The sequence below is a fragment of the Podarcis liolepis genome (assembly GCF_965112155.1).
Source record: "Podarcis liolepis genome assembly, chromosome: 2".
In the NCBI taxonomy this organism is placed as follows: Eukaryota; Metazoa; Chordata; class Lepidosauria; order Squamata; family Lacertidae; genus Podarcis; species Podarcis liolepis.
Window position 1 is genome coordinate 20,851,783 of NC_139555.1, and position 27,732 is coordinate 20,879,514.

General features: G+C 45.2%; 2 protein-coding genes and 1 long non-coding RNA gene across 16 annotated transcripts in view; 2 read left to right on the forward strand and 1 right to left on the reverse strand.

Moving 5' to 3' along the window:
• The window catches only part of RHBDL3 (rhomboid like 3), a 140,685-nt gene extending 129,379 nt beyond the window's left edge, over window positions 1–11,306 (forward strand). For all 14 annotated transcript variants that reach the window (XM_083490242.1, XM_083490247.1, XM_083490244.1 and 11 more), the window contains one exon: window positions 1,728–11,306. In XM_083490242.1, coding sequence (XP_083346368.1) covers window positions 1,728–1,999 — 272 coding nt within the window. In that variant the 3' untranslated portion in view covers window positions 2,000–11,306. The remainder of the gene's footprint in view (window positions 1–1,727) is intronic.
• Window positions 11,307–13,443: 2,137 nt separating this feature from the next.
• On the reverse strand, window positions 13,444–27,093 carry LOC310700525 (protein Njmu-R1). Its single transcript, XM_083490341.1, has 10 exons — window positions 26,856–27,093; window positions 25,763–25,840; window positions 24,521–24,646; window positions 22,211–22,353; window positions 21,129–21,184; window positions 20,213–20,332; window positions 18,064–18,128; window positions 17,791–17,927; window positions 15,906–16,009; window positions 13,444–14,572 (listed from the first exon to the last, which is right to left on the reverse strand). The coding sequence occupies exons 1-10, from the start codon at window positions 26,996–26,998 to the stop codon at window positions 14,324–14,326; spliced, it is 1,221 nt and encodes a 406-aa protein (XP_083346467.1). The 5' UTR covers window positions 26,999–27,093; the 3' UTR covers window positions 13,444–14,323.
• The window catches only part of LOC310700723, a 45,369-nt gene continuing 37,975 nt past the window's right edge, over window positions 20,339–27,732 (forward strand). The window contains exon 1 of the long non-coding RNA XR_014522759.1: window positions 20,339–20,605. This is a non-coding gene — a long non-coding RNA (uncharacterized lncRNA). The remainder of the gene's footprint in view (window positions 20,606–27,732) is intronic.

Sequence of the window (27,732 nt, forward strand, 5' to 3'; positions counted from 1 at the left end):
CACACCTGGATCGGAGCGTTTCGTGCTTCTTGGGGGCAAACGCAGACTTATGAACAATACGGGCCAGTCGCCAAAACCAGCATTCCTGTGTCGAGCTCTCTCCTATGAGCCTCTGTAACATTCTGTACAGTACAGTTCTGTTCCTTCCTCTTCTTCTTTTTGAAAGATGGTTATTGATTTTGGGAAACAGAAAATTGTACAAACAACATAAGTCAAGAGCTGGAAGCATCTGCTTCAGCTATGATGACATCCTCGCTTCATCGCGAGGATGCCAGCAGGGAAACAGACTGCATGGCTGACTTATCACAACGTTCTCTGAGTGTAATTGCTTGTTATATAAGAAAGCGCCAGGTAGGTGTGCTGTTTTTGGTAGCTGCCCCATGTTGCACACAGCGCTTGTTCTGCCCTTGGTTGCTGCTGTCAAACTGAACCTCTTCAGGGTGTGCAGAGGAACCAAGTGTGTTTGTTTGTTTGTTTGTTTGTTTGTTTGTTTGTTTGTTTATAGCCTATCCTGCCTTTCCTCCCAAAGGAGCCCAGGCCAGAAAACAACAGAGCAGAAAACCTATGCAATTGAAAGTAAAATAATGTGCTGGCCAGGGGTAACCCGAGAACCGCGGTCCAGGTCTGGTCCAGAATCCATAGGTTCCACTAGGAGTCAGTCCGACAGGGCCAAGGCAGGACACGAGGCAGGAAACCAGGCAAGGACAGGTACAGGATCTCAGGCAGGGTCTGGCATATAGCAATGGTGCTCCCGGAAACCTGGGGCAGGGTCTGACAGCCTTTTATCTTCGTCGGGGTAACGGCCGGTCCTGATCCCCCGGCGACTCACCTCCCTGTTTCGCCTGAAGACCAGCACTCCTCCTGCGAGTACTCAGGTCTCTCCTTCTCTCAGACCTTAGTCTCTGCAGCTCAGGAGACGTTGGTGGGTTACTAGACCCAAAGGCCACCTCAGCCTCCCCTGGCCAAACCGGTAGTGGAGCAGCTATAAGTGATAGCTCAGCTGAAGGCAACAAGGTAATCCCCGCATCTGGAGCCAGGGCAGGCTCAGGCCCCTGACTTGGCGCAGCTGGTGTTTGTTGCAGGGGAACCTGTGCAGACTGGGACTCTTCAGGATCAGGCCCCAGACTTGGTTCAGATGATGCCTGAGGCAAAGGATCTGGTGCAGACTGAGACTCCTCTGGATCTGAGCCCGAGCCCGAGTCCCAGGCCATCACAAATATGAACGTACTTGAGAACAATTTGAAACATAGCCTGGAGTATGGCATACATGATGAAGCTAACAAATCTGGTGAAAAGAGGAGACGACAAGAATATATATTTACACAGGGGAACAGTGTTTGTTTATATTCAAGTGCAAAACTTTGTGAACCCATCAGTGTTCTTCACGGGGGAATTTCAAAGTAGCAAGTATGGATGAAATGGTACAATAAGTGGGGAGGTGATACTTTTTTTGCCTTAGGATTTGTAGAAATATTTAAATGCTCGATGTAACTCCTTACAGAAATATTAAAACTGGGTTCATAAAAGTATTATAGGCATCTTACCGCAGCAAATAAAACGTTGCACAACAGTGCGCAGTTATATTTAAACGCTTTGGGTTTTCTCATTGAGAATGATAAAAAATAATAATTTCAAAACAGAACTGCCAAAATATATTGAAATATCTGGAAAAAACAACCTAGAAGCACTTTCAAGACCAGTGACCTCTCGTTTCTCCTCTCTTCCAGTGAGCTTTGAATTTGGAAGAGCTGTGTGGCTGAGGTTCTACCCATCTGCTTACCCTCCATGCCCACACCCAAGTTTTGTCGCCCATCTTGGGGGCGTTGCTGTTGGAATCACCCTAGGCGTAGTCATCCTAAGGAACTATGAGCAGAGACTCCAAGACCAGTCCTTATGGTGGATCTTTGTCTCCATGTACGTGGTGTTTGTTCTCTTTGCCATCTTCTGGAACATTTTCGCCTATAGCCTCTTGGACCTGAAACTACCTCCACCTCCTTGAGATCCTGGGTCGAGGGACTCTCAAGGGCAAATGGATAACTTCCCATCTGCCAGCTCCATTTCAAGGGCGGGGTGGGGTGGGATTGAAACGGAGGGTTTATTTTTGTATGAATATCACAGGATATAAGCAAATCCATCTTCTGAAATGGCACAAGTTGAGGGGGAAACTATATGCTGCATGGCTAAGATGTGACCATATTATTGGAAAACGATGACCTAAGCAGGGACTGGCCAATAGAAACTTGTTTAGAAGGAGATTTGGGCATGGAGATTTGCAGGTATCGCCGTAGTCCATAAGGACCAGGCCTTGTATCCATTGATCATGCAAGTAGCTTGGTGTTGCTTTCATGATAAAAAGGCTGACAATTCAGCCCTATATTTGTATAACAGGACACTTAACACCAGCATACTGGTGAATGCTAATGCACATAGTGAAATTTTGTTTGGGTTGCCTACATTTTTCCAGGTTAATCTTCTACCATACTCACAATTTACAAGAGCCATCCATCAGGCTATGAGGGAAAAGCTCTTGCTTCCTTTAACTAAAAGGGCACTCAGCCAAGGATGCTTGGCTTGACGGGTCAGGCTGTTCTTCAGTGCCACTGCTGATGCCCAGTAAACCTGGACAGATCCTCAGGTCTGCTGCCTTGTTAAGAGGAGCAGGTCTTACAGAAATCTTCCAAGGGGTTCAGCATATATGGGTTCACAACTTGCCAGTGGTAGAGGCCACTTCTCAACTAAAGGACAAACCAAATTGCACAGAAAGATTTGAAAGTGCTTTAACCTGGTTGCTAAATACAACTTCATATTTAATTAGATATTCAGAGTTTGTGACTGGGTTTTCATTCTTGAATACTTTGCAGACCACTTGAATATTTTGTATTATTTTTTGTGGACAATCATGCTATTTTCTTCTGGCCTCTTATTTTCTTCCTTGGTCCTATACATTCTTTAAAAAAAGAGAGCAAGATCTACTTGCTGGCTGGGAAGGGGTTGCTAGATGTCTCTTAGTTCAATTATGCTATTCCAGAACATTTCAGCGCACAGAGCGTATAATGGATGTTTCATCTCCCGTCTATAGCACTGGACAAGACAAGAGACCACAACTCTACAGCCCCTTTGATTTTTGGGGTGTTGTTCTTGCAACCTAGGGAGACATATTCGGTCACATCCCAACAAACATTTCTACGCAGTTCTTATTTGGAAAATGTGGACGTGGTTCCTTTGCCTCATGTGTTTTGAAAAATAGCCATCTGGGCTGCAATGCTGCTTTATGAATTTTGCAGGTGTAATTTAGATACAGTCCTGTACTCAGTGGAGCTTCCTTCTGAGTAGGCATGTAGAAGATTGCACGGTTAGAGGGTCAAGTGGGTCAGGGATGCATTTGACGACAGTACCTCGAGTAGGGCTTAGTTCTTGCTAAAGTAAAACGGGAAGGAGATCTATGGTCCTCGAGATGTTATTGGACTCCAGTTCCCATTAGTCCCAACCAGCATAGCCCATGGTCAGGGATGATGGGAGATGTAGTCCACCAACATCCAGAGGGCTGCATGTTCTGGAGTAAACCAAGGCTGGGGAACCTGTAGCCCTCCAGATGTGCTGGCTTACTCCCATTATTCCTGACCATTGGCGTGCTGATGGGACTTGGAGTCCAACAATACCTGGAGGGCCACTGGTACCTCACTCCTGGCATAAAGCAACATCTGACCTGTACCACTTCAAGCAACAAGTATTAGTTGACATGACTGAATGCTTTCATGTGAAAATCCCCCGTACTTAGAAAATTAGGTACCAGGGAGAGGGCAGTGCTAGAACATTTCTCCTTTGCATCTAATTTTCTATGTAGAAAACGATTTTGTGTGTTGGAACATTCGAGCGTGTGAGCCCCTACTTGCGGTCTAAAGTGGTGCAGACCAGACACAGGTTTACTACCTCACTGAAAACTAGCGGATGGATCTTGGGTGTTCTGCAAAAGAAGGGATGAGATCATACCTAGCAGATGATGCGAGCGGCTTCTGTACCAGCTTTGCAATTATATGCTGGAAATCAGCAGAAGCATAGGTCTTTGTGCCAGCTCCTGTTCCTGGACGTAAGCTCAGCATGGCTACTCTAAACTTGGATAATGGGTACATGTTAAAAGATAGGTGGTGTAAGCCATTTCATACAATACCCAGGACAAACTGGGGCCTGCTGACAAGCCAACCTGTGCCTCGTTCCCTGGCAACTGTATTTGTATGACACATGTTTGCTGCATTCATAAATGGCAATTCCGTCATACACTTAAGATGCTGTACGTAGGCATTTTGAAATGTAATGTGTGAAGAGGCCATGCTGGCAGGAAGCTAGCAGAGCTGAGCAAGCAGGGTAAGTCCTAATTTGATTCCTCCAGTTCGGTATTGTGGCTGCCAAATGAGCTAACATATCTAAAGTGCTTGGTGACTTCCATGCGAAGCACACTAAAATTGAAACTTAAATGACAGCAAATGCTGTCTGTTGCAAATAACCCTTATGTCCATTTTGCAGCACAAATAAGCACACCAGAAAGATCCTAGCATAACAGCCCAGGGACACAGCAGTCCTGAGAAAGGGGAGAATTGTACGATTCCTAGCCGTTCCTTTTTTCATACATCTTTCAAAGAGGGGCAATATTTGTTCTCTTTTTTTCTAAAGTTGTTATTCTTTGTCTCATACTATAGTGGTACCTCAGGTTAATTTGTTCCGGAGGTCCGTACTTAACCTGAAACTGTTCTTAACCTGAAGCACCACTTTAGCTGCTACCACGCCACCGGAGCACGATTTCTGTCCTCATCCTGAAGCAAAGTTCTTAACCTGAAGCACTATTTCTGGGTGAGTGGAGTCTGTAACCTGAAGCGTATGTAACCTGAGGTACCACTGTATTTCTCTAGTAGTGATAGTCAAATCCTCTGGAGTTGTATGTGGAAGCAGCCCAGTAATATTGATCTTTCTCACTAACCATTCAAAAACCCAGAAATCATTCCTCATTTCTTTGGATATTTCTTTTCTAGCTTCTAATGATGCATGCACAATGATGAGGCCATGCATATGTGCCTTATCACATTGCTTCCTGGTAATTTTAGTTCCCAGAACCAGTCGCAGTGGCATGCCACTTGGAAATTCAACTACCACCGCCAAACAACCACGCCCAGAACAAGACTGCCCTTTAGTTGGGGATGGAGATCATCGAACACAAAAAACCTTTGCACCAATGCTCATCAGATGAAAGGTTAGTTGTGGGTGGCCTGGTTACGTTATTCACAGAACACTCTGCATACTTCAGGCATGGTCTAAATTTGCAAACCGGTCATTCAGATATTGCAAGTGGAGTCAGGTCATTGGCAACAGGTTGTTTTTGTTCTTTTAGCTTAATCGACTCCCCCTAGAGAGGGGTAATCTGGATTAAATGGGAGAAAAATGTAGGCTGGCATTTAGATGACAACAGTGTCATGAGGATGCAGCAAAAAATACGCATGGATGTGGAGTACCCATCCCAAAATAAACACCCACCGGGAAGCGTCCAACAGGAACACTGGCAACACTAGAGATTTGGTGCTTAGAAAGCAGCTGATTTTGAGTACCTGGTTTGCTTACTGCAGAAAAACTGGGGGGGGGGGGCGCAATGCCACTCATTATGTGGCACATGTTCCGTTTATTAGGAGAAGGCCAGAGTCCTGCAGAAAGCCTTTTTACAGTTCACTTGCTTGCGGTTGTTAAATGGAAGATAAGAATTACAGAGCTCAAATGTGACTGAGCTGAAGATGCAATCAAGAAACCAGAATTCTGAGGTCTTGCTGGTCTTTGAATTTTGCCTTGATAGGCTCACAGATTGTTGCCAGGGACAAGCTTAGGCTTTTGAGTGATTGGCACACAGTTTGGCACCAGTCTCATTAATCCAATGAGTTCACGTTAAATCCCTTTTTCCTGTCATAGGCTCCCCCCCCCCCATTATGAAGCCAAAGCCTCGTCTACTTGGGCTTTATCTCTCCACAGGTAAAAACAAAGTGACGGACCTATGATGACTATAGGTTACATGCTTATCTGAGTTATTTTCTACTAATGAAATGTCCATCGTTATGAAAGGTGTGTATCTGAGTTGGAGTGTGTGTGTGTGTGTGTGTGTGTGTGTGTTTTGCCGGGAACTCAGGGAGAGCTGCCCATTTGGTGAGGATGGCTGGGCTTCACAGTATAGCCAGAGAGCTCCACGTTAGAGAAGGCTAGGGAGCATGCTTCTAGAATGTGACAATGTCCTGATCCACAGGTCCAAAGGAGGTCCTGTGCGAGTGATTTGATGCAGGGATACCAAATGCCAGAGTGGCCAATTCTACTGCTTTAGTAGAAGGAAGTGTAAACTTACAAAACAGCCTGCAGAGCCTTGCTGCCGTTTCAGATTCGGGACAGGCACCAAAACAGCAAACGTTTCATCGTGAGTTATCTGCACCCGGGAATGCATGGCTTCCAAGTTACAAGAAAGGAGATTCCAACTAAACATCAGGAAGAACTTTCTGGCAGTAAGAGCTATTTGACAGTGGAACGATCTCCCTTGGAAGGGTGTGGACTCTCCTTCCTTGGAAGTTTTTAAGGAGAGGCTGGATGGCCTTCTGTCATGGATGCTGTAGTTGAGATTCCTGCATTTGCAGGGGACTGGATTTAGATTACCTGTGGGGTCCTTTCCAACTCTACGGTTCCATGAGTCTATGAAAAGTGAGAGGTGGGTACACAGCAGTAGCATGGATGATATTCTGAATTGTGACTCCTAAGCCCTGTTCTCATAAATAGCAGGTGAGGGCAATATTGCAACCCACATGACTGAATGCTCCTTCCCTCAAAATAATAATCCCCACATCGTGTTAGCTGGTTATCTCCCGCTTGGACTACTGCAATGCGCTCTACGTGGGGCTACCTTTGAAGGTGACCCGGAAACTACAACTAATCCAGAACGCGGCAGCTAGACTGGTGACTGGGAGCGGCCGCAGAGACAACATAACACCGGTCTTGAAAGACCTACATTGGCTCCCAGTACGTTTCCGAGCACAATTCAAAGTGTTGGTGCTGACCTTTAAAGCCCTAAACGGCCTTGGTCCAGTATATCTGAAGGAGTGTCTCCACCCCCATCGTTCTACCCGGACACTGAGGTCCAGCACCGAGGGCCTTCTGGCGGTTCCCTCACTGAGAGAAGCCAAGTTACAGGGAACCAGGAAGAGGGCCTTCTCCGTAGTGGCATCCACCCTGTGGAACGCCCTCCCACCAGATGTCAAAGAGAACAACAACTACCAGACTTTTAGAAGACATCTGAAGGCAGCCCTGTTTAAGGAAGCTTTTAAAGTTTGATGTATTATAGTATTTTAATATTTTTTGGGAAGCCGCCCAGAGTGGCTGGGGAAGCCCAGCCAGATGGGTGGGGTATAAATAATAAATTATTATTGTTATTATTATTATTATTAGCTGTCAAGGGAAAGGATTTGAGCCTAGTCTTCTCCCTGATATACCAATTTATCTGTCTGGAGCAGTATTCAATCAAGTCCCCATCTGCCCTGCTATATCCCCGAAACAGGTTTATTTCCTCACCTCCTTTTTCATGAAGGGCCAAATTCAGTGGCAGAGCATCTGGCTTGCATGTACTGTAGAAAGTTCTAAGTTCCATCCCTGGCTTTTCCAAACAGCTGAGAATGTCCCCTGACCGAAAACCCCTGGAGAGCAGCTGCCAAGCGGTGTAAACAGTCTTGAGTTAGATGGGTCAGTGGTCTGATTCATGTGTGCCTATGAGAACTATACCTCAGTGCTGCGGCGAACAGAATTTCCTGCATAATGAGGCTCTTGGCTCAGATAAAACATTTTACTTTTGAGGTTGAAATCTGCTTCCCAACCACATAATCTGCCCCCAACCATAGCAAAGGACACTCCATCATGGAGCAAGGGCAAGAGACGAAAGCACTTCTCATTGATCTCACCCTATTCACATCATATCCTTTATGACTGTCATCAACCCCAAATCTAGTTTGCAGTTCTCCTCCACAACCCCCACCCTGCATCCGAGGCAAATGAAATCTTCTGCAAGGTTTCTAGCTAATGCCTCTGCAAAGCTTAGACATTTTGCCACTCAGATCGCACAAGAATGGAGGCCGTTCTGAGTTAAACTGCCTCTTAAAGTCACCCAGTCGTTCTGGGATAACGCTGCAGCAATGAGTGATTAGAGGATAATTTTCTCCTTTACCTCCAGATGTCCTTGCTAGCTTACAACATTGCAGACTGCTGTAGATTAATTGCATCTTGCAGCGAGTCTTAGCCTCGTCACAAAAAGTCTTCGTGTTTAACTCTGCTCCTGCCAGAATCTCTGCGCCGTAGACTCAGCCTTCCTTTAAATATATTCAAAATAATTAAAATGCTGCGTCGGTGAGGGAGAACATGCAGGGTTTCATACTGGCAAACGTGGACTTAGAGACAGAACGTGCTGTCACATCCGCTCTTTTCTTTTATAATGAAGTATTACTGCATAGGGTTTAAAGAGCAACTGATGGGGAAGGGTGATGCGAGAGACAGATTGCTCAGCTCCTACGGGGACATCTACCGGGCAGCGTTACGTAGCTACTCTTTCTAAAGGCTGTGTTCACAAATTTCAAATTAGATTTTTCATGCGCCTGTTCCGGACTAATTCTACTGCTCTATATATAGAAGCAGATGGCCATGTTTATTAATTGTGTTTCTATGTCGAGTCTGGCTTAAGGTCCTGGAAGAAATCCCTAGATAAATGAAGAATTTGTTCCAGAACCCCCCATGACATCAGCCCGTGCATTGAGATGTGCACAGTGAGTTTGGGCATGTTAGACGTAGAATCCAGTCCTGCACACAACTTTCAGCATGGTGGGCTTCAGCAAATCAGACAGATGGGGCAAAGGAAGCGGAATATGTTGCAAGGTTTGATCATGCTCTTGTCGGCTCATCTGTACTATTGGGAATCCAGTTTGCAGGGGGGGGGAGCAATGGATTGGATGTGTATGTTCTCAATCATCCCACCTTCTTTCCCCTGCAGATCCATTTGGCCCCAATTAATTTTCTGTCAAAGCACATGAAGGAAAGTGAAGCGGTTTTCTACTACATGACGTGGCAGGTGGGAAAGGGTTAAGCAACTCCAATGTTTCAGGTGTGTTTTCTCTACCTGTCACTGAACACAATCCAGGGTGAAATTTTGCAGCTCAGAAAGTGGTGACCAGGCCTGTATTTGCTACTGAAAGTATAGACCAGGGTTTCCCAAACTTGGGTCTCCAGCTGTGTTTGGACTACAACTCCTATCATCCCTAGCTAGCAGGACCGATGGTCAGGGATGATGGGAATTGTAGTCCAAAAACAGCTGGAGATCCAAGTTTGGAAAACCCTGCTGTAGACTGTCTCTGGCCTAGTTCAGATTTAACAGGAACGCTTAGGCCTCCTGCACTTATTTCCCTTTTCTCTTCTTCGACACCTGTAGCTTATCAGAAACGTTCATTTCACCTTTAAGGGAATTTTTATGTAATGTCAAAACTCAAGGAACTGGTTTGTTTAACCTCTAGTTAGTGACCAAACCAGGATATGAAGCCACAGCTTGATCCTGGTTTGTTTTCACTAACCCTTGTTTAAATAAACCAGGGTTCAAAGTCTAGACATCACAGGGAACTGTGGTTTGTTTGAAAGAGTTTCCAGTCTACTGATGGGTGCAGAAAAGAAGTGTGAAACCTTGAGGTTCTTGATGTTTTGGTCATGGAGTAGGAACCATGGGTCTCTGTTTTAATATATCTACAATTTGAGGCTGAATGGTTTCTTAATGGCTACCAACACAATGGTGTTTATGCAGCCATAATTTCTTAGAAGTCACTTTTTGGTTTACATTTTAAACTTTGAAAAAGCCGTCCTGTCTTTTCAGCAAGGTAAGCGGCTGCAGTGGAAACTTCACAGTGTGGAAAGATGATAACATTAAACAAAACAATTTAAAAATTAATTTTATAAAATATATGCCCCAACTGGCAAGGTTGCAGAAGCAGCCCTACCCAAATTGTGATACCCACCTGGGCTTCCGACTCAACTAGCTGAATGAGTCTTTTGGTTCAGATGCAGAAATGTGTCCCCATCCAATTCTAGCCAGTGTGGAAATGAGCACAGCTGAACTTTGCAAATGTTGACCAAAAAAGAAAAAAACTTGCCGCTAAAATTTTATCAAGTGCCATTCAAACTCTGACCTGGTCTTTCCCGCTAAGTAGAATTGTGTCTAACCAATACTGAACTTATTTACAAACAGGCAAAGCTTTCCCCACTTAATCAACTTACAAAGCAGCATCACATTTTAGAGACAGTCAAAATGGAATCGAGTACAGTCAAACCTCGGTTGTCAAACATATTCCATTCCGGAAGACTGTTCGACTTCTGAAACGTTAGACAACGGAGGCGCAGCTTCCGATTGGTTGCAAGAGCTTCTTACACTCAAGCAGAAGCCGCACCAGATGTTCGGGTTCCGAAAAAGGTTCAAAAACCAGAGCATTTACTTCCGGGTTTTCGGCGTTCAGGAACCGAAACGTTCGAAAACGGATCTGTTTGAGAACCGAGGTTTGACTGTACTTGAAATAAATCTACACCAGAGTTACGGGGGAAAAACCTCATGCATATTAAGACTCTTGGGATTACGTGCTGCTCGTATTTCATCTGCTTTCAGGATAGAATGAAAATTTGGGTTTCTAACAGCCTCAACCACACAATTCAGCCACACACATTTGTCATCTCACCATAACTACCAGGTTTGGAAACAGGCCTATTATCTTTGTACCAGGTCTCTGTGACCCTGCATTAATGTGTGGATGGTGTTCGTTGACCCCAAAATGTCTTTACAAGCCTGGAAGAAGGAAGAATTTTACATACTAACTTTTCTAGTCTTGCACATAAACTCTCTAAGCAGCTCACATTGGGCACACTGCCCAATCTTCAGTGCCCATCTTCCCAAAAGCCTTTCAAGTGGAACATCATTTGTGTGTTAGTGGATGCACACATTCCTAACATCCTAGGGCACCTTCTATTGCAGGTTCAAGTTTACGAGTGGGGCAGGTTGTTGCAATGTCTCTAAGGGTTGCTCACATGCAAAGCTAACTTCTAAACTCAACAGTTGTAAGAAGCATCTTAGCACTTCCTGCTGCAAGCCTCTTTTCATCAGCATAGTGGAAACTGAAGAACCTATTTATCACAAAGATTTAGGGGTGGGATTCACCTAACAAACCCATCAGCAGAAGCCCTGTGCAATGGCTTCCACTTCCACAAGATGGCTTCCCCCCTCCCCCCCCAAAAAATAGGGAGTGGGAGGAGGGGTCAGGGGAACCCAGCTGACATTTGTAATAGTGCGATGTTGAATTTCACCCATTATATTCAACTATTCAGTACGGTAACAAACAGAAGTGAAACAAAAGCAAACTTGCTTGAAGGGAAATGCATTTTAATATCATAAGTAATCACTGATTTCTAATTGGAAAAAGTTCTTCCCAGAATCCCAAACCAGAATACAAATTAGTAACACAGAGAGCTTTACAAGGCACACAGAATTTCACGGGTTGAATTTATGCAGTAAAAATGTTGTTTTTCACCAAATTTAATAGCTCTATTAGTCACCAAGCACGTCCTGCCTCCCCACAGCGTCTGTTAAGTTTACGGAATAAAGCTAGATCGATGAAGCTTTCCTTTCTTTTGCTTACACTGTTAGTACCTCCCTCCATAGCTAATCATCATAGCACCAAATGAAGTAATTCTGCCTTAAAAAATAATAATAATGCTGAACAGAATATGCTTTTCCCATCAAGGGCTATTAGAGCACACACAGTACTTGCAAAGTAGCATGCTGTAACGTCAAAATATTTTTCTATGGTGTACATACTTTATAGTTTTGTTCTAACAGTTATTTGTGCACGGGTTCAATTTGAGGTTTACTATTCAGCTTCTTCTCTTTTTATTAACATGGTGGTCGATATAAACACGCCAAAAAATAAATAAATAAAAACGACATGTAAAGGTTTTCTTTTGTGTGCGGGGGGGGGGTGTTGGTTGTCCACATTTTACAATTGCAACTATAATTAACGGCTATTTCGACAGGTGTGTCGTTAGTCTTGAAATCTGGATTCGGATATTGCTTTAGCCCGGTTCTTTCGGACCAAGCTCTAGCAGAGGCCATCCATCCATAAACTTAAGTACAGTGGTGCCCCGCAAGACGAATGCCTCGCAAGACGGAAAAACCGCTAGACGAAAGGCTTTTCCGTTTTGGAGGTGCTTCACAAAACAAATTTCCTATGGGCTTGCTTCGCAAGACGAAAATGTCTTGCGAGTTCCTGCGGGGGGTTTTTCCTCCCCCCCCTTTCCCCCAAGCCGCTAAGCTGCTTATCAGCTGATCCGCTAAGCCGCTTAACAGCTGATCCACTAAGCCGCTAATCAGCTGATCTGCTAAACCCCTTATCAGATGATCCGCTAAGCCGCTAATAGCGCTAATCCGCTAAGCGGTTTGCTTCGCAAGACAAAAAAACCGCAAGACGAAGAGACTCGCGGAACGGATTCTTTTCGTATTGAGAGGCACCACTGTAGCCACATGCAGATCTCTCGCTAGGATTACCTAAGAACAAGTCACAGGCTAGGAAAACTCACCCCCCCCCCCAGTACAGGACTGTTAACTGTGCCGCTCCAAGCTGGATTAGTTTTTGCACATGCATCCCTTAAGAGATCACCTCGCCTTTACAAGCGGATGGTCAGAGCAAACTGCCAATTTTCTGCGTATATTATACACAGAGCCCATTACGGCACTTAAATTTAACTTTTTGAATCGGGGCCTTTGGGAGGGGGGAATGTGTTTTTGAAGGACTGTGCCCCCTGAGTAGGTGAAAACTAGAAGTGGCCCTGTTTTAAAGAAAAGTGAAAAACGATTGAACCTCTCGCGATACATTTCTCCATTAAACGAAATATAGGCAAATCGAGAGCGGAGGCAGTTTCTAGATATATCTGGCCAAAACTGAGTGTTTCTATCCAGTCTGGGGCGAATACACCTGTGGAATCGCTCTTCTGCACACAAACACACACACATATATCACAGGTGGTGCACTGCAGAAACATGTACAACAGAGCTGGGTGTATGTAGTGCATTTTAAGAAGCTATATTCCCACTGACTTCAGGGGGACGAATGTGATTGTGGGGCAGGGACTGGATTTAATCCCCACATACATACACCCCACCTTCCCCGGGCGAAATGTCTGGTGGCAAGGATTGTAGCGTCTAAATAAATAAATAGGCCTACATGCATGGGAAATTTTATCTCAGCTGTTGCTCTAAGAGGATCCTCAGACTGCATCTCTAAACACCCCAGAGCTTGAAAAAGCAGTGGTGCCAGCCTCCACAAACAGGTTACCTTTTAAAGGGCTCCCTCATTTCACAACCCCAGGTTATTTTAAACTCCAGGGTATTGGGAGAAAGGTGGCAATAGCCGTTTTCATTTTTAAAAAATCTGGTTGTCTGCACAGATTTCCAGGTACTTGGCTTTTACAGTCTTGCAGTCACAACCTCAAGGCAAATGCATTCGGAAACTACACAGAGATATTCTGGATCAGTTATCAAATCGTGATGCGCAAGCAAAGTACAAAGCAGAATTTTTTTGGGTCGTTTCATTGTAATCTGCTCTGACCGTTTAATTTTTGTAACCCTGGGACCTGCAGGTAAAGTACAGTTAATGATAATATAATATTATAATTTTAAAGTGTTATATGTGATCAATCTTTCATCAGTTTATATTCTTAAATTTATATTCTTAAACCTGATCTGAATATTGAATCATGATCCACTGGGGTTGCTTTAATTAACTATTTTCTTAATAGGTAACCCTAACACCATCACTGACATGAAAATGCGGTTTTGGTCCAGTTGTGGAAGACTTCAAACGATATAACCTCCTATTCCCAAAGTAAGAAAAGAAAGTAATTAGCTTTCACATAATAAGTTAATGAAAGAGAACTCTTTTTCCACAAAAGAGGGGGAAATGCAAGAGTTCTCTAATCGTCCAAAGTTTTTAAGTACAAATGAAACAGCGAATTCTATTTCACAAATGAGGATTCAGAATATTAACCCACCTTCTGGCCACTTTAAGGCTCATTACAAACTTGGGTTGTTGGTCTATGCTCACAGTTTACGCTTTAAATCTGAGAGAAGTGTGCCTTTTCCTGAACACTTGGATCAAATGTTGCGAGGAACTAGAACCAAGTGCAGCTCTCTGCAAAGCGTGCACCTGGTTCTTTGAAAAGCAACATTTCCTTCTCTCCCAGAGACACACTAATTCTGCAATGTGTAAGTAGCCCCAAGTTCAGGAGAAGGATTACAAACCGGCTCTCTCATGAACTCCTCGAGGACATTTATTACGTTTTTGGCTTCCGGCATCTCTCCGTGTTCAACTTTCACAATCTTCAGGAGGACGTCTCCGCTGCCACAGTTCTTCAGAAACAAGTAGCACTTGAACAAAGCGTAATGGTTCATTTCTGCCTGCCTGATGAAGCGCTTCAGGTTGTTGATGTCTTGTATGGCCTAGAAAGACAGCAGCAAACATTTGATGGTCACGTGCATCTCTTAGATGGAGAAGAAACTATATATGTAAACAGACAAATTGCGGACATTTCCTCCCCCATTATCTCTACGGGGAGTCTGTGCACGCAGGCTAGAATGAACACTGGCAATAGCACAAGATCAGCTGTTCAGAGCAAAGGTGCAGGATTGACTCCCCGTGCAAATCAGCTGCTCGGTATGACTGCCAATCTTGCTTTTATAGATGGCAACTGATTGTGTACCAACGCACATACAGATGCAGCTGTTTCAGGGATCCTGTCTATACCATGCCAATATATGCATTGGGAGCAGTAAACAAGAATTTTCGTAGGAATAAAGGTAAAGGGACTCCTGACCATTAGGTCCAGTCGTGACCGACTCTGGGGTTGCAGCGCTCATCTCGCTTTATTGGCCAAGGGAGCCGGCGTACAGCTTCCGGGTCATGTGGCCAGCATGACTAAGCCGCTTCTGGCGAACCAGAGCAGCACACGGAAACGCCGTTTACCTTCCCGCTGGAGTGGTACCTATTTATCTACCTGCACTTTGACGTGCTTTCAAACTGCTAGTTGGGCACTTTTAGCCTCAACTGGTTTCTGGAGAAAATAAAGCTTCTCTCTCCTACTGGAATCGGCAAGACTTAAAAGTGTTTTACAGTACAATCCTAGGTGTGTCTTCTCAGCTTCAGTGGGACAGGTAAGTAGGTATAGGATCACAGTCTAAATTTCACTCGATTACCCCCAGCAATTACTGCCACCTTTACGGTACTTACCTAGAACAGAAAACAGTTCGTTTTCTTCCATACAAAAATTTCTGTTCATAGTATCTAGTTGCAGATTAATGTATGCTAAAACACAGAGATTCAAATCCATGGAATGTGGAAAGGCAAAGGGAGTAATCCAGGGATATAAAAAACCAGTAAGAATTTTGTTACTTGAGGTGAATGCTGATTGTGTCTTGATTCCAAAGTTCTTTGGCTAAACTGGCTAATAGTTTAGGGCCATCCCAACATTAAACACTTGCAGAGTGAATGAGATTCATCCTCAATTCATAAGCAGCATGTGAAGGTGTCCAGAAATCTATACTATTTCCACCAACTCAAGTACAGGCAGTGACCATTTTAGGGATATCTGAAATGTGCATGATTGTAAATTGCACCAGAAGAGGCCCAAAAATGTCACAAAAAGGGGCAGAAAAGGGCGTTTGCAGGCTTTTTCAATGGTGTTTCAAATACAGGCAATTCACTTAAATGGGTGGTTGCCTTGGAACGTAACCACCACGTAAATGGGGGGTTGCCTGGATAACAATAATGTGTTACCTTCAATTTAAAGTTCTCGAGTATTTGTCGGAAGAGAAACGGATTTCCCCCTTCGGAGCCATTGAGAAAAGCTTGCATCCAGTATTCACAGAATTTGTCACTACCTGAGACATATTTGGAAACAAAACAAAGTATTATAGGAATTTCCAAAATGTTGGTGTGTCTTCTCCTTATAAGCACTGTAAATAACATGAGAAACACGATCCGTACGATGTAAGAAAATAATATATGAGAAGCCATTTGTGATTGCTAGAGGGGAGAATGGAGGCAAGTGCTGACCTCTTAGAAATCATAGAATTGTAGAGTTGGATGGGACCCTGAGGATCATCTAGTCCAATGCCCTGCATTGCAGGAATATGCAGCTGTCCCATACGGGAATCGAACTTGCAACCTTGCCATTATTAGCACCATGCTCTTACCAACTAAGCCATCCAGGAATGGAAGCATGCAGAATGCATAGCCTTAGAATGGTGCGAGAAGGCCAACTGCCCTCTCTCATGAGTGCCATGTAAGTAGATGAACTTACCTGGCATATTTATAACTGGGAAAATACTAAGGCACAGTAAACCATTGTTTGGGGGCAACACTATAGGATGGCTGCTTGTGGCGGTATCTGCTTGGCTAATGAGGGAGAAACAATGCTATAGACTAGAAGGACCCTCAGTTTGATCCAGAAGGGCTCTTGTGATGTTCAGGCGCTACTGTTTTTTGTGGGGGTAGGTTGGCCAAAGTTGTTGGACCCATTTGTTGTTATTTTCCCGGATATTTTAGCGATTTCCGCCTGGACACTGCTTCTGACTGCAGTACAGTGGTACCTCGGGTTAAGTACTTAATTCATTCCGGAGGTCCGTTCTTAACCTGACATGGTTCTTAACCTGAAGCACCACCTTAGCTAATGGGGCCTCCTGCTGCCGCCGCGCCGCCAGAGCACGATTTCTGTTCTTATCCTGAAGCAAAGTTCTTAACCTGAAGCACTACTTCTGGGTTAGCGGAGCCTGTAACCTGAAGTGTATGTAACCTGAAGCGTATGTAACCCGAGGTACCACTGTACAGTGGTACCTCTAGTTACGAACTTAATTCGTTCCGGAGGTCCGTTTTTAACTTGAAACTGTTCTTAACTAGAGGCGTGCTTTCGCTGATGGGGCCTCTTGCTGCCGCTGCACCGCCGGCACACGATTTCCATTCTCATCCTGGGGCAAAGTTCTCAACTCGAGGTAACTCTTCCAGGTTAGCGGAGTTTGTAACCTGAAGCATTTGTAACCTGAGGTGTTTGTAACCCGAGGTACCACTGTATTCAGGATATGTCTGGGAAATTCTGGATGTTTGGAAACCCTATTCTATGTTGTGGCTACGTAGCATAGCTCCAAGTCAAAAGTGCACCATGAAGACCATTTTTAAAAATAAGATAAATACACGATGATCTTTAACTATTCTAAATTTGTTTTGGGTTAAACAAAACAAAAAAACCTGCACTGCAGTCCAGCAGCCTGACAATTTGCCAGTGCTTCTTAAAAAGCAACAATTAGAATTAGAAAACAACTGTACATGGGACAATTTAATCACAACCGTAGCCTTGGTCCATAATGAGAACTCGTGACAAGAAGACCATTGGACAACCCGAGCTTTGCAATGTGATCTAAAGCGTAGGATAACTGGAGGACAAAACCGGTAGACTAACTCCACACCCCAGATTGTGTGTCCGGATCACCCTTGTGGCATGGAGAGATCATCCCAAAATAAACAAGTGTCATTTCAGAGCAACATTGCAGTAAGTGATAGAGCAATAAGCAACATTGAAGACTCCAAGCATTTCCCATTGCTAGCCACTCTGAAGACTGACACCACCTATAATATGCCTGAAACCTCTCTTGCCTGCAAATCTCACCTGCATTGTGGAACTGAGGCTGTGGCCCACTGCAGTCAATCACCACCGGCGTGTGTCGTTCCTCGGTCATTGCCATACACAAGGAAGTCATGGTGGCTTCCCGGACAAGATCTTGAAGGCTTGCAGCTCTAAGGAACCTGAGAAAGAATGTGCGTTTTTTTAAAAAAAAGTGTTCATCACTAAGCTCAAGACAGGGAGAGGGCAAGGCAGCTGCCGTGTAACAAGCCAAGCTACCTATGGGAAAGGCAATCTTAACGGCTGGTTTACTCTTACCTGTTAATATCCTTCTTTGTCCTTTCATCGGGCGCTTTAACTTCAACTGGAGTGCAACTCAGAGCCTTGAAACGGGAAAGTTATAATGTCAGTGTTCTGTATAATGAGGTAGACTGGAGTGGCTAACCTGCGGCTTTTCAAATATCGCTGGACTCCTTCATCCATCAGCCACGGCCAGCGTGGTCAGTGGTCAGGGATGCTAAAGCCCAACAACTTCCAGCGAGTCACACCTGATGTAGACATAGGCGGCAGTCCTGCACCCACTTACCTGGGATTACCGTATTTTTCGCCCTATAGGACGCACTTTTTCCCCTCCAAAAATGAAGGGGAAATCTGGGTGCGTCCTATGGGGCGAATGCAGGCTTTTGCTGAAGCTTGGAGAGCGAGAGGGGTCGGTGCGCACCGACCCCTCTCGCTCTCCAGGCTTCAGGAAGACATCCGCAGCCTAGGCAGCCCTGTGGGAGGTCCCGCAGGGCTGTCTAGGCTGCGGATAGCAGCCTGCTTCCCAGAGCGTCGGGCGTCCTGAAAGCAGAGTGCCCGGCGCTTCGGGAACACATCCGCAGCCTAGGCTGCGGATAGCAGCCTGCCGCCCAATGCGAGGGGCGCCCTGAAGCAGAGCGCCCCCCGCGCCCGGCAGACACCTGCAGCGTGGGGAGCCTTGCAGGAGTTCCCCGCAAGGCTCCCCACGCTGCGGATAGCAGCCTGCCGCCAGGCGGGCAGGGCGCCCTGATGCAGAGCGCCCCTCGCGCCGGGCAGACATCGGGCAGCCCCACAAGCTCGGGGGACAGCAGAGAGGCGCAGCGCCTCCATCCCGCTGTTCCTCGACCTGGTTCGGTTTCCCCGACCTGCTTTTGGGGGGGAAATAAAGGGGGAAAAAATTCCTTTATTTCCCCCCCAAAAAACTAGGTGCGTCCTATGGGACGAAAAATACGGTAAGTCCCACTGTATTTAGTGAGATTTACTTCTGCACAGTCATGTATATGATGATAACCGACACAATTTCTCTTCAAAGTAAATATCCCCCACTCCACTTATTTTATCTTTACAACATGGCTTATTTGATATATGGTGACCATTAAGCTAGGGAGCTTCCTGGCGAAACAGGATTTCAATCTCACATCATCCGGGTCCAGACTCAATACTCTGCCTACCAGACTCTCTCTCATCTGTAGAGAAGCTGTTTCTCTTGCTCTCTAAGGACAAATGGATGTTTCCTCTCTCTAAAAATCAATGGATTTGTCTTTGGCTGTGTGTCTTTGTTAAGCACCTAAAAGTAAACCTCATTTGCAGTAGAAGAAGTAAGAGTTGTATGAGTCATCAAGCAAGATTTACTATTTTAAAGTGGGAAGTTTAATCTCACCTTGGATTTCTGAACAAAAGAAATGCCGACATGTTTTTAAACCTACATTCCTGATCAGTGGTCCAAACACCTGGTCTGTCCTCTACTTAGACTGAGGTTTACTTACTGGTGACTGGGAGTGGCCGCCGAGACCATATAACACTGGTCCTGAAAGACCTACATTGGCTCCTAGTACATTTCCAATCACAATTCAGTGTTGATGGTGACCTTTAAAGCCCTAAACGGCCTCAGCCCAGTATACCTGAAGGAGCGTCTCCACCCCCATCATTCAGCCCAGACACTGAGGTCCAGCTCTGAGGGCCTTCTGGCTGTTACCTCTCTGCAAGAAGTGAGGTTGCAGGGAACCAGGCAGAGGGCCTTTTAGGTAGTGGCACACTTCCTATGGAATGCCCTCCCATCAGATGTCAAGGAAATAACCAAGTATCTGACTTTTAGAAGACATCTGAAGGCAACCCTGTTTAGGGAAGTTTTTAATGTTTGATTGCTTTATTATTATTATTATTCTGTTGGGAGCCGCCCAGAGTGACTGGGGAAACCCAGCCAGAAGGGTGGGGTATAAATAATAAATAAGAAATAATAATAAGAAATAATAATAATAATAATAATTACTACTACTACTACTACTTTGGGCACCATGGCTAATTCAGCAATAAACTAAACCACTATTAATGGACTTTTCTCTTTGACAGAGTTATATTCCCATGTGCAAACAGAACTGCAACTGCAAACTGTCAAAAAGCAATGAGTTGAACAGAAAAGTCGTTCTGGGATGTGTGAAACTGTACTCACGGCATGTAACACAAAGGAAAGTTTCTCCTGGAAAAGCTTCACCACTCTCTGAATAGGACAGATTGAATCCTCAAACCAAGTTGCCAAGAGAGGCTTAACACAAGTCTCCAGATTATCTTGCTGCAACAAATTGAAAAGAGTGAAACTTTTACATGGAACCGTGAAGTTTAGTTCAGCTGAACGACTCCTGACAATCTCTACTCACGGAGCTTGCAGCTAACATTCATTCTTAATTCCAAATCATGCAAGGCCGACAACAGCTGTCATCTTGAATCAAACAGCTCAGCAAAAGCAACATAATGGTGGAAATCCGAAGAGCTACTTTAGGCACATGTAGGGTGGCGCTGTGGTCTAAACCACTGAGCCTAGGGCTTGCTGATCGGAAGCTCGGCGGTTCAAATCCCCGTGATGGAGTGAGCTCCCGTTGCTTGGTCCCAGCTCCTGCCAACCTAGCAGTTCGAAAGCACACCGGTGCAAGTAGATAAATAGGCACCACTGTGGCGGGAAGGTAAACGGCGTTTCCATGCGCTGCTCTGGTTCGCACATGACCCAGAAAAACTGTGTTGTCTCCCTCGGCCTGTAAAGCGAGATGAGCGCTGCAACCCGAGTCGTTCGCGACTGGACTCAACTGTCAGGGGTCCTTTACCTTTAACGTAGCAGAACCTCCACACAGCATCACAAACTGCTCTTGAAACTCCCCCAAGATGCAGAAGTGGCTTCACCCTGAAGCCCTGGGGAGCTGCATTTCAGAAACGCAAGCCCAGCACAAGAACCTAGAAGCCATTGCGCAGCCCTTTAAATCCCAGGCAGTATATTCCAATGATGGTTGGTACGTTTTTTTGTAGTTAACTCTGAAGTCAAAATTGGAGTGTCCCTGAACAGAGAACCACATAAACCAACAGCAATCAATGCTTACCTCTAAATCCAGGTTAATTTTCAGGTCCTGAACATATCTGTCAAGCTCAAGTCTGAATGTAAACTCTTAAGGAAACAATGTGTTTGTTAAAGCATCTGAAGTGTTTCTGACGTAAAGGTCCAGGCTCTGCAGCCCTTGACTTCTAACTATTGTGGAAAGACAAAAAGGCCCTCCAAATGAATCTAATTCAAGGAATTGTTGAATTCAAGGAGCAGACGACACCTTCAGATGTGCGCCATCAGAAGTATGATAAACCAGACTACATAGATTTAGGTACATGGGGATGATGAAATTTGCACATCGTTTCTCAGGAAAAGATTGAAATAGAGTTTGTGGATCCATTGCACATCTGTTATGTTCTTTCTGCACTAAGAAGTCATTACAGTGGTGCCCCGCAAGACGAATGCCTCGCAAGACGGAAAACTCGCTAGACGAAAGAGTTTTCCGTTTTGGAGGTGCTTCGCAAAATGAATTTCCTATGGGCTTGCTTCGCAAGACGACAATGTCTTGCGAGTTCCTGCTGGTTTTCCCCCTCCCCCCCCCTTTTCTAAGCTGCTAAGCCGCTTATCAGCTGATCCGATCAGCAGATAAGCCGCTAAAAGCCCTAATAGCGCTAATCCGCTAATCCTTCAATGGGCTTGCTTCGCAATACGAAAAAACCGCTAGACGAAGAGAATCACAGAACGGATTCTTTTCGTCTTGCGAGGCACCACTGTACTTTCAAATGTGAACATATATTGGTCAGCCTTTGGAGGGTGGGGGAATTCTTTCAGCCTGGTTTTTGAAAAGCTTTTGCCTTCTGTTTTCCAAATACAACCCTGGAAAAATGGGGCCTACTTTAAAAAAAAAGGCAAAACAAAACAAAACCAGTATTCTCAGATGTTTATAGCCAAAACCACAAAAGAATGATCAGGGCATACATATGCTGTGGTCTGCATGCTGTCATCTTTGGCTGAATTCAATGAAGCAACCACAGTATTACCCACTTGAAAAAAATGACTTTCCGCTCATAGTCTCCTCTTACAAACACACACACAAACACACACACACACACACACACACACACACAAAGATAAAAGGATATAGTTCAAGTCCCTTCTCTGAGCCTCCCAAAAAACAGATCACGTAGTCTAGAGGACAGCTGCTCAATTCTGCGTTTGCCATTTCTGTACATTTTTCTGGCTGGAAGAGGCAGTAATAGCAACCAACTCGGCTTTCTGGAATACTGAAAAGAGAAATTCTGAATTAATCACAGAGTGATTTTTATTCTTTTATCTCTCACCATAACCTGTCCACTCGCCGATCACATCATAAACCCAACACTTGCTTGAGAGTCTGGATTCTACCCAGCCACTTCAATCTAGTGTCAATACAGCTTGCTTTATGCCTCCATTAACTTCTTTGCTGTACCTCAAAAATTTGCCCCAAGAGTTCAAAAATCACCCTTCCCTTAACCTTGCATTCAAGAGCAAACACATTGCAGGTGATGTCTTAATGGAGTTACGATACAGCCAAGTTGGGCATTTTTAAAACAAAGCAATGTTTTAGAATTATTACTATTTATTAAATTTACATACCGCCCTTTATCTGAAAATCGCAGGGCAGGTTTGCAAAATAAAACACAAAAGCAATAGAAACGTAGGAAAAAAGCACAGAAGCAATTTAAGAGATCTTACCCAACTGCTTAAGACCCAGCTGTTCGTGGCTCCCAGGCTAAGGGCTTATCCATTCTTCCTTGCATTCAGCTCCTGTAAGTCCCTATCCTATCCTTCACTACCCCATTGATAATAACCCTCTCTTTTCTTTTTGGCATGCATTTTGAAAACAGCTTTTGGAGATCAAAGGGAGCCGGAGACAAAAGGACAATTTAGGCTTTGAGCTGTAGAAGTGGGAGGAAAAGAGACCAGAACTGGTTTGTGTGAATGACAGATGCAATTATCTTCCTGTTGCTTACTTGCCTCTAATCCAGGCATTTCTGGGAGCATGGGAAAGATGGGTGGGGGGCTGGGCTTGCTGGCAATTCAGACAGAAAGGAGGGACTTCTCTCCCCCCCCCCCCCGTTTCTGACGTGTGTGTGTGTGTGTGTGTGTGTGTGTGTGTATGTAACCCGGTCCACAATTAATTAATTATTTAGTTACATTAATGGAATAAATACCATTTTAACAAGCTAAAATGGCATCACTATTTGACCCGACAATACATTTTTCATTTTAATGTCAACTGTTTTGAACAAGTACTTCTAAAAATTGTCACTGGCAGGCACTGTTTACCTGGGAGTAGGCCCCACCAAACTCAATGGGACTTGTTTCTGAGTTGATAAAATCGCACTGTCCATTGATTAAAATCCATTTGATTAATCAACTAAGACTTCATTAATCAGCCCTCGTTTACTCATAAGTCTCCCTAAGCTCAACAGGCTTATTCCCAAGTAAATCAGGATTGGATTGCTGCCACACTTATAAAATGTACTACTGTACTCTAATCAAGATTTTAGTGAAGATTATGTATTTCAGTTTGCTTTTAATCACCAAACCATTATAACTTTAGCTATCCTAAACTCTAAAACACATTGGCACCCCAGGTAGTTTAAAATATGAGTCATGGCTTGTATGCATTATGGATTCCTACACCTGCTACTCTTGGCACACTATACAGTGGTACCTCGGGTTACATACGCTTCAGGTTACATACGCTTCAGGTTACAGACTCCGCTAACCCAGAAATAGTACCTGGGGTTAAGAACTTTGCTTCAGGATAAGAACAGAAATCGTGCTCCGGCGGTGCAGCAGCAGCAGGAGGCCCCATTAGCTAAAGTGGTGCTTCAGGTTAAGAACAGTTTCAGGTTAAGAACGGACCTCCGGAACGAATTAAGTTCTTAACCCAAGGTAGCACTGTACTGGCAAGAAAATATAACCATGGCAGTGTAAGCAGAGCTGCCCCTAATGCCACATTTTTATTTGAAAGCGAAAGATTGTGTAACTTTGTGCCATCTTCAAAAATTTCAGAGACACAAGAAGAAAGGAATTAAATTTCCCAGCAGACTAAACGAAGTTTCCATGGTAGCTTTATTACGTATGATCTGACACATGATAACCACTTATTATTAAGAAAATAGTCATTCATTTCCCATTGCTACGTGTTACAGACAATGTGCAAACTCCCACCGGAGGCTCCAGTCCCCACATATACTCTGTTTTCCATTGTATTCTTTAGAAAGCCAAAATCTCTTCACATGCTACGAATCCTTACCTGGCAAACTGCAGCAGAGCTGGGGAAAGGTGGGGGTGAGAGGAAGTAAAGGAAGGCTACGCAGAAGTCACAATCATAACATGTTGTTCCTGCAAAACGGTTATTTGGCACCAGGGTGCGGAGAGAATCATGTGGATTCTTACCTCAACTCCACAGATACAACATTGCCCATCCCTTCAAAAAAGGCTCCCTTGGCAAGGTGTTTGGCAACAAAGCTACGCAGTTCCATCTCTGCTTCGGCCGGTAAGTTAGTGTCCACCAAGGAGAGACTACATAAATGAAAACAAAACACACTGTTGACTAAGAGAGTTTTCGACTAGCCACTTAGCCTGCAATTCTAACCCCACTTACTTGGGAATGAGCCCCACTGAATTCCGTATGAGTTATTTCTAGGTAGGAATGGCTAGGATCATAGCTTTAGTCGGTACCAAAGACCAGAGGAGGAGTATATGCTCCTTCTGGTTGCAGAGCCAGGCTCTGATGAAGAAGCCTGCTAAGGTAAAGGGACCCCTGACCATTAAGTCCAGTCGTGACCGACTCTGGGGTTGCGGCGCTCATCTCGCTTTATTGGCCAAGGGAGCCGGCGTACAGCTTCCGGGTCATGTGGCCAGCATGACTAAGCTGCTTCTGGCGAACCAGAGCAACACACGGAAATGCCGTTTACCTTCCTGCCGGAGTGGTACCTATTTATCTACTTGCACTTTGACGTGCTTTCGAACTGCTAGGTTGGCAGGAGCAGAGACCGAGCAACGGGAGCTCACCCCGTTGTGGGGATTCGAACTGCCGACCTTCTGATTGGCAAGTCCTAGGCTCTGTGGTTTAACCCACAGCACCACCCGCGTCCCTAATGGTCAGGGGTCCCTTTACCTTTTATTGTCTGTTTGCTTTTTCCCCCCTAGCTGTTTGGTTGGAAGTGGGTTGACTATCTGGGGGAGTGGCCTGCTTTTTTGATCTGCTTTTTATTTGCTTTGAGGGGTGGAAGTGTTTTGCTTGGTTTGTGGGGGGACAGTGTTCTGAGCATCACCAGTTTTTCCCCTTTTGTTAAATGGATATTTTATGGTCCCCATGACTGTTTCTTAGATTTCCAAACATGTCCCCAGGGCCCAAAAAAGTTGAGGAACCCCAGTGGCCCAAAACATTTGGACAGCACTAGGTGGGGTCAAGATTGTTCTAGGCTACTCTTAGCCTAAGCATGCCCACCAAATGAAGAATTCTTCTTTTCATTGCCAACTCATCATACTACGGAAATGTCCCACTACAGAAAGTTCATTGTGCTCAGAAGAATTCGCTTCAGTTTTTAGGATCCCTCCACGCCACAGCTATGCAAATTCTAATTAGCAGAGAAGGGTTCAGAAAATTTCAATGGGTTTGCCATGTTGGTTGACCTGAAATCATCAGAAGACGGAGTTTCAGCTGTTGTGCTGTTTGGGCTCCCATCATCGCTGTCTACACCCTGGTGGAACCTGGCGGGAGGGGGAATCTAATCAGTTATGAACACACCTACAAAAACACACAAATCATATAACCACAAACCCCAAAGACATTGCAAGAAGAAGAGGGGGGCCCCAGAAAACAACAATGGGGAAGGTCTCCGACTCAAGACATGTTCCATTTCACACATCATTCTGGGTGGTCATCCGAACAAGCAGGAACAGATCCAGGCTAGCTGTTTGCTTTGAGAAAGTTTGCTGTCGCAACCCGGCACAACAGTGGGACCTCCCTCTTTCCCCCACTGTTTCAGTTCATATTTGGAATTGGAATTGGAGGGGTGGCTTTATGTATTAGTGAGTGTCGGGAAGGGAACATGCTTTGCATGGAAAAGGTCACAGGTATATCCTGGCATATCCAGGTACAAAATGATCTGGAAGCAGGTTAACGGGAAAGAGGGGTGCCAACTTGAATAAAATATTGATCTGTGGGTGTGGGTGTCAAGTAAGCCCTGCACAATTGATCACATCATGGGGGGGCGTCATGTCCGAGGTGGGGCAATGTTGATGGGCATTGCCATTCAAACTGTGTGCCATGTGATTTATTATGCAGACTAGAGCTTACTTCACACCCCACTTCCCAACGGAGGCTGCTAGTTTAGCCGCCTTTATGGGAAAGCATTAAGACGCATTTGTGGAGCGGAAGCCATTCGATGAATGGAGTTCAGTACCACAAGATGTGGGGAAGGGCGATAGCTTTTAAAGAGGGGGGGGGGAAAGATCAGCCCAATTCATTGAAGGCAGCTGCCGGCGCACGCCTCCCAAACGCCACGCTGAAATAAGGGGCCACAAAAGACGAGAAGGGAAGGGTGTTGGCTGGAGCGTGCAGCCAAGGTTGCAGGTTCGATCCCCGCATGGGACATTAGATTATTCCTCAGGATCCCTTCCAGCTTTGCAATTCTATGAGTGCATGCTGCAGAACCGGGGGGTGAGGAGACGCCGCGACGAAGCCCACCACCTTCCCTCCCCACCCCACCCCACCCCGCCTCACCTGCAGCCTTGGTAGCCGTACAGGCAATAGTAGCTGTTGCTGCTGCGCTCCGATTTCCGATCCTCCGGCAAGCCGCTCCCTTCCTCGCTGCTCTCCAGCTCTCTGTCGTCCCCGTCTACGGACTCCTGGAGGGAAGGCAACATCTTGCTGGCTCCTTTCCCCCTCTTTCTTCCCCGGGCTTTGCGGGTAATGGAAATCCGCTCCCCCTGTTGCCGTACAGTGCAGCGCCTTATTCTGCTCCGTCCTGCGCGCAGCTCGCTTCCAAGGTTCCTGCCCCTGTTATGTTATCGCCCACCGCATTGATAGAGAGCATCCCCCCCCGCCCCCATGAAACTTTCAGACCATGGGTAGGCAAACTAAGGCCCGGGGGCCGGATCCGGCCCAATCGCCTTTTAAATCCAGCCCGCGGACGGTCCGGAAATCAGCGTTTTTTTCAATGAGTCTAATGTGTCCTTTTATTTAAAATGCATCTCTGGGTTATTTGTGGGGGCATAGGAATCCGTTCATTATTTTCCCCAAAAAATATATTCTGGCCCCCCACAAGTTCTGAGGGACAGTGGACCAGCCCCCTGCTGAAAATGTTTGCTGACCCCTGTTTCAGACCCTCCAAGTGTCCCTATTTTCCAGGGATGTCCCTGATTTAGAGAAGCCATCCTGGTTTCTGATTCGATCCCGGAATGTCCCACTTTTCCTTAGGATGTCCCTATTTTCATTAGAGAAATGTCGGAGGATATGGAGTTATCCAACCCCCGAGCCGTCTGAAGGCAATCCTGTAAAGTGGTACCTCGGGTTATATACGCTTCGGGTTATATACGCTTCAGGTTACAGACTTCGCTAACCCAGAAATAGTACCTTGGGTTAAGAACTTTGCTTCAGG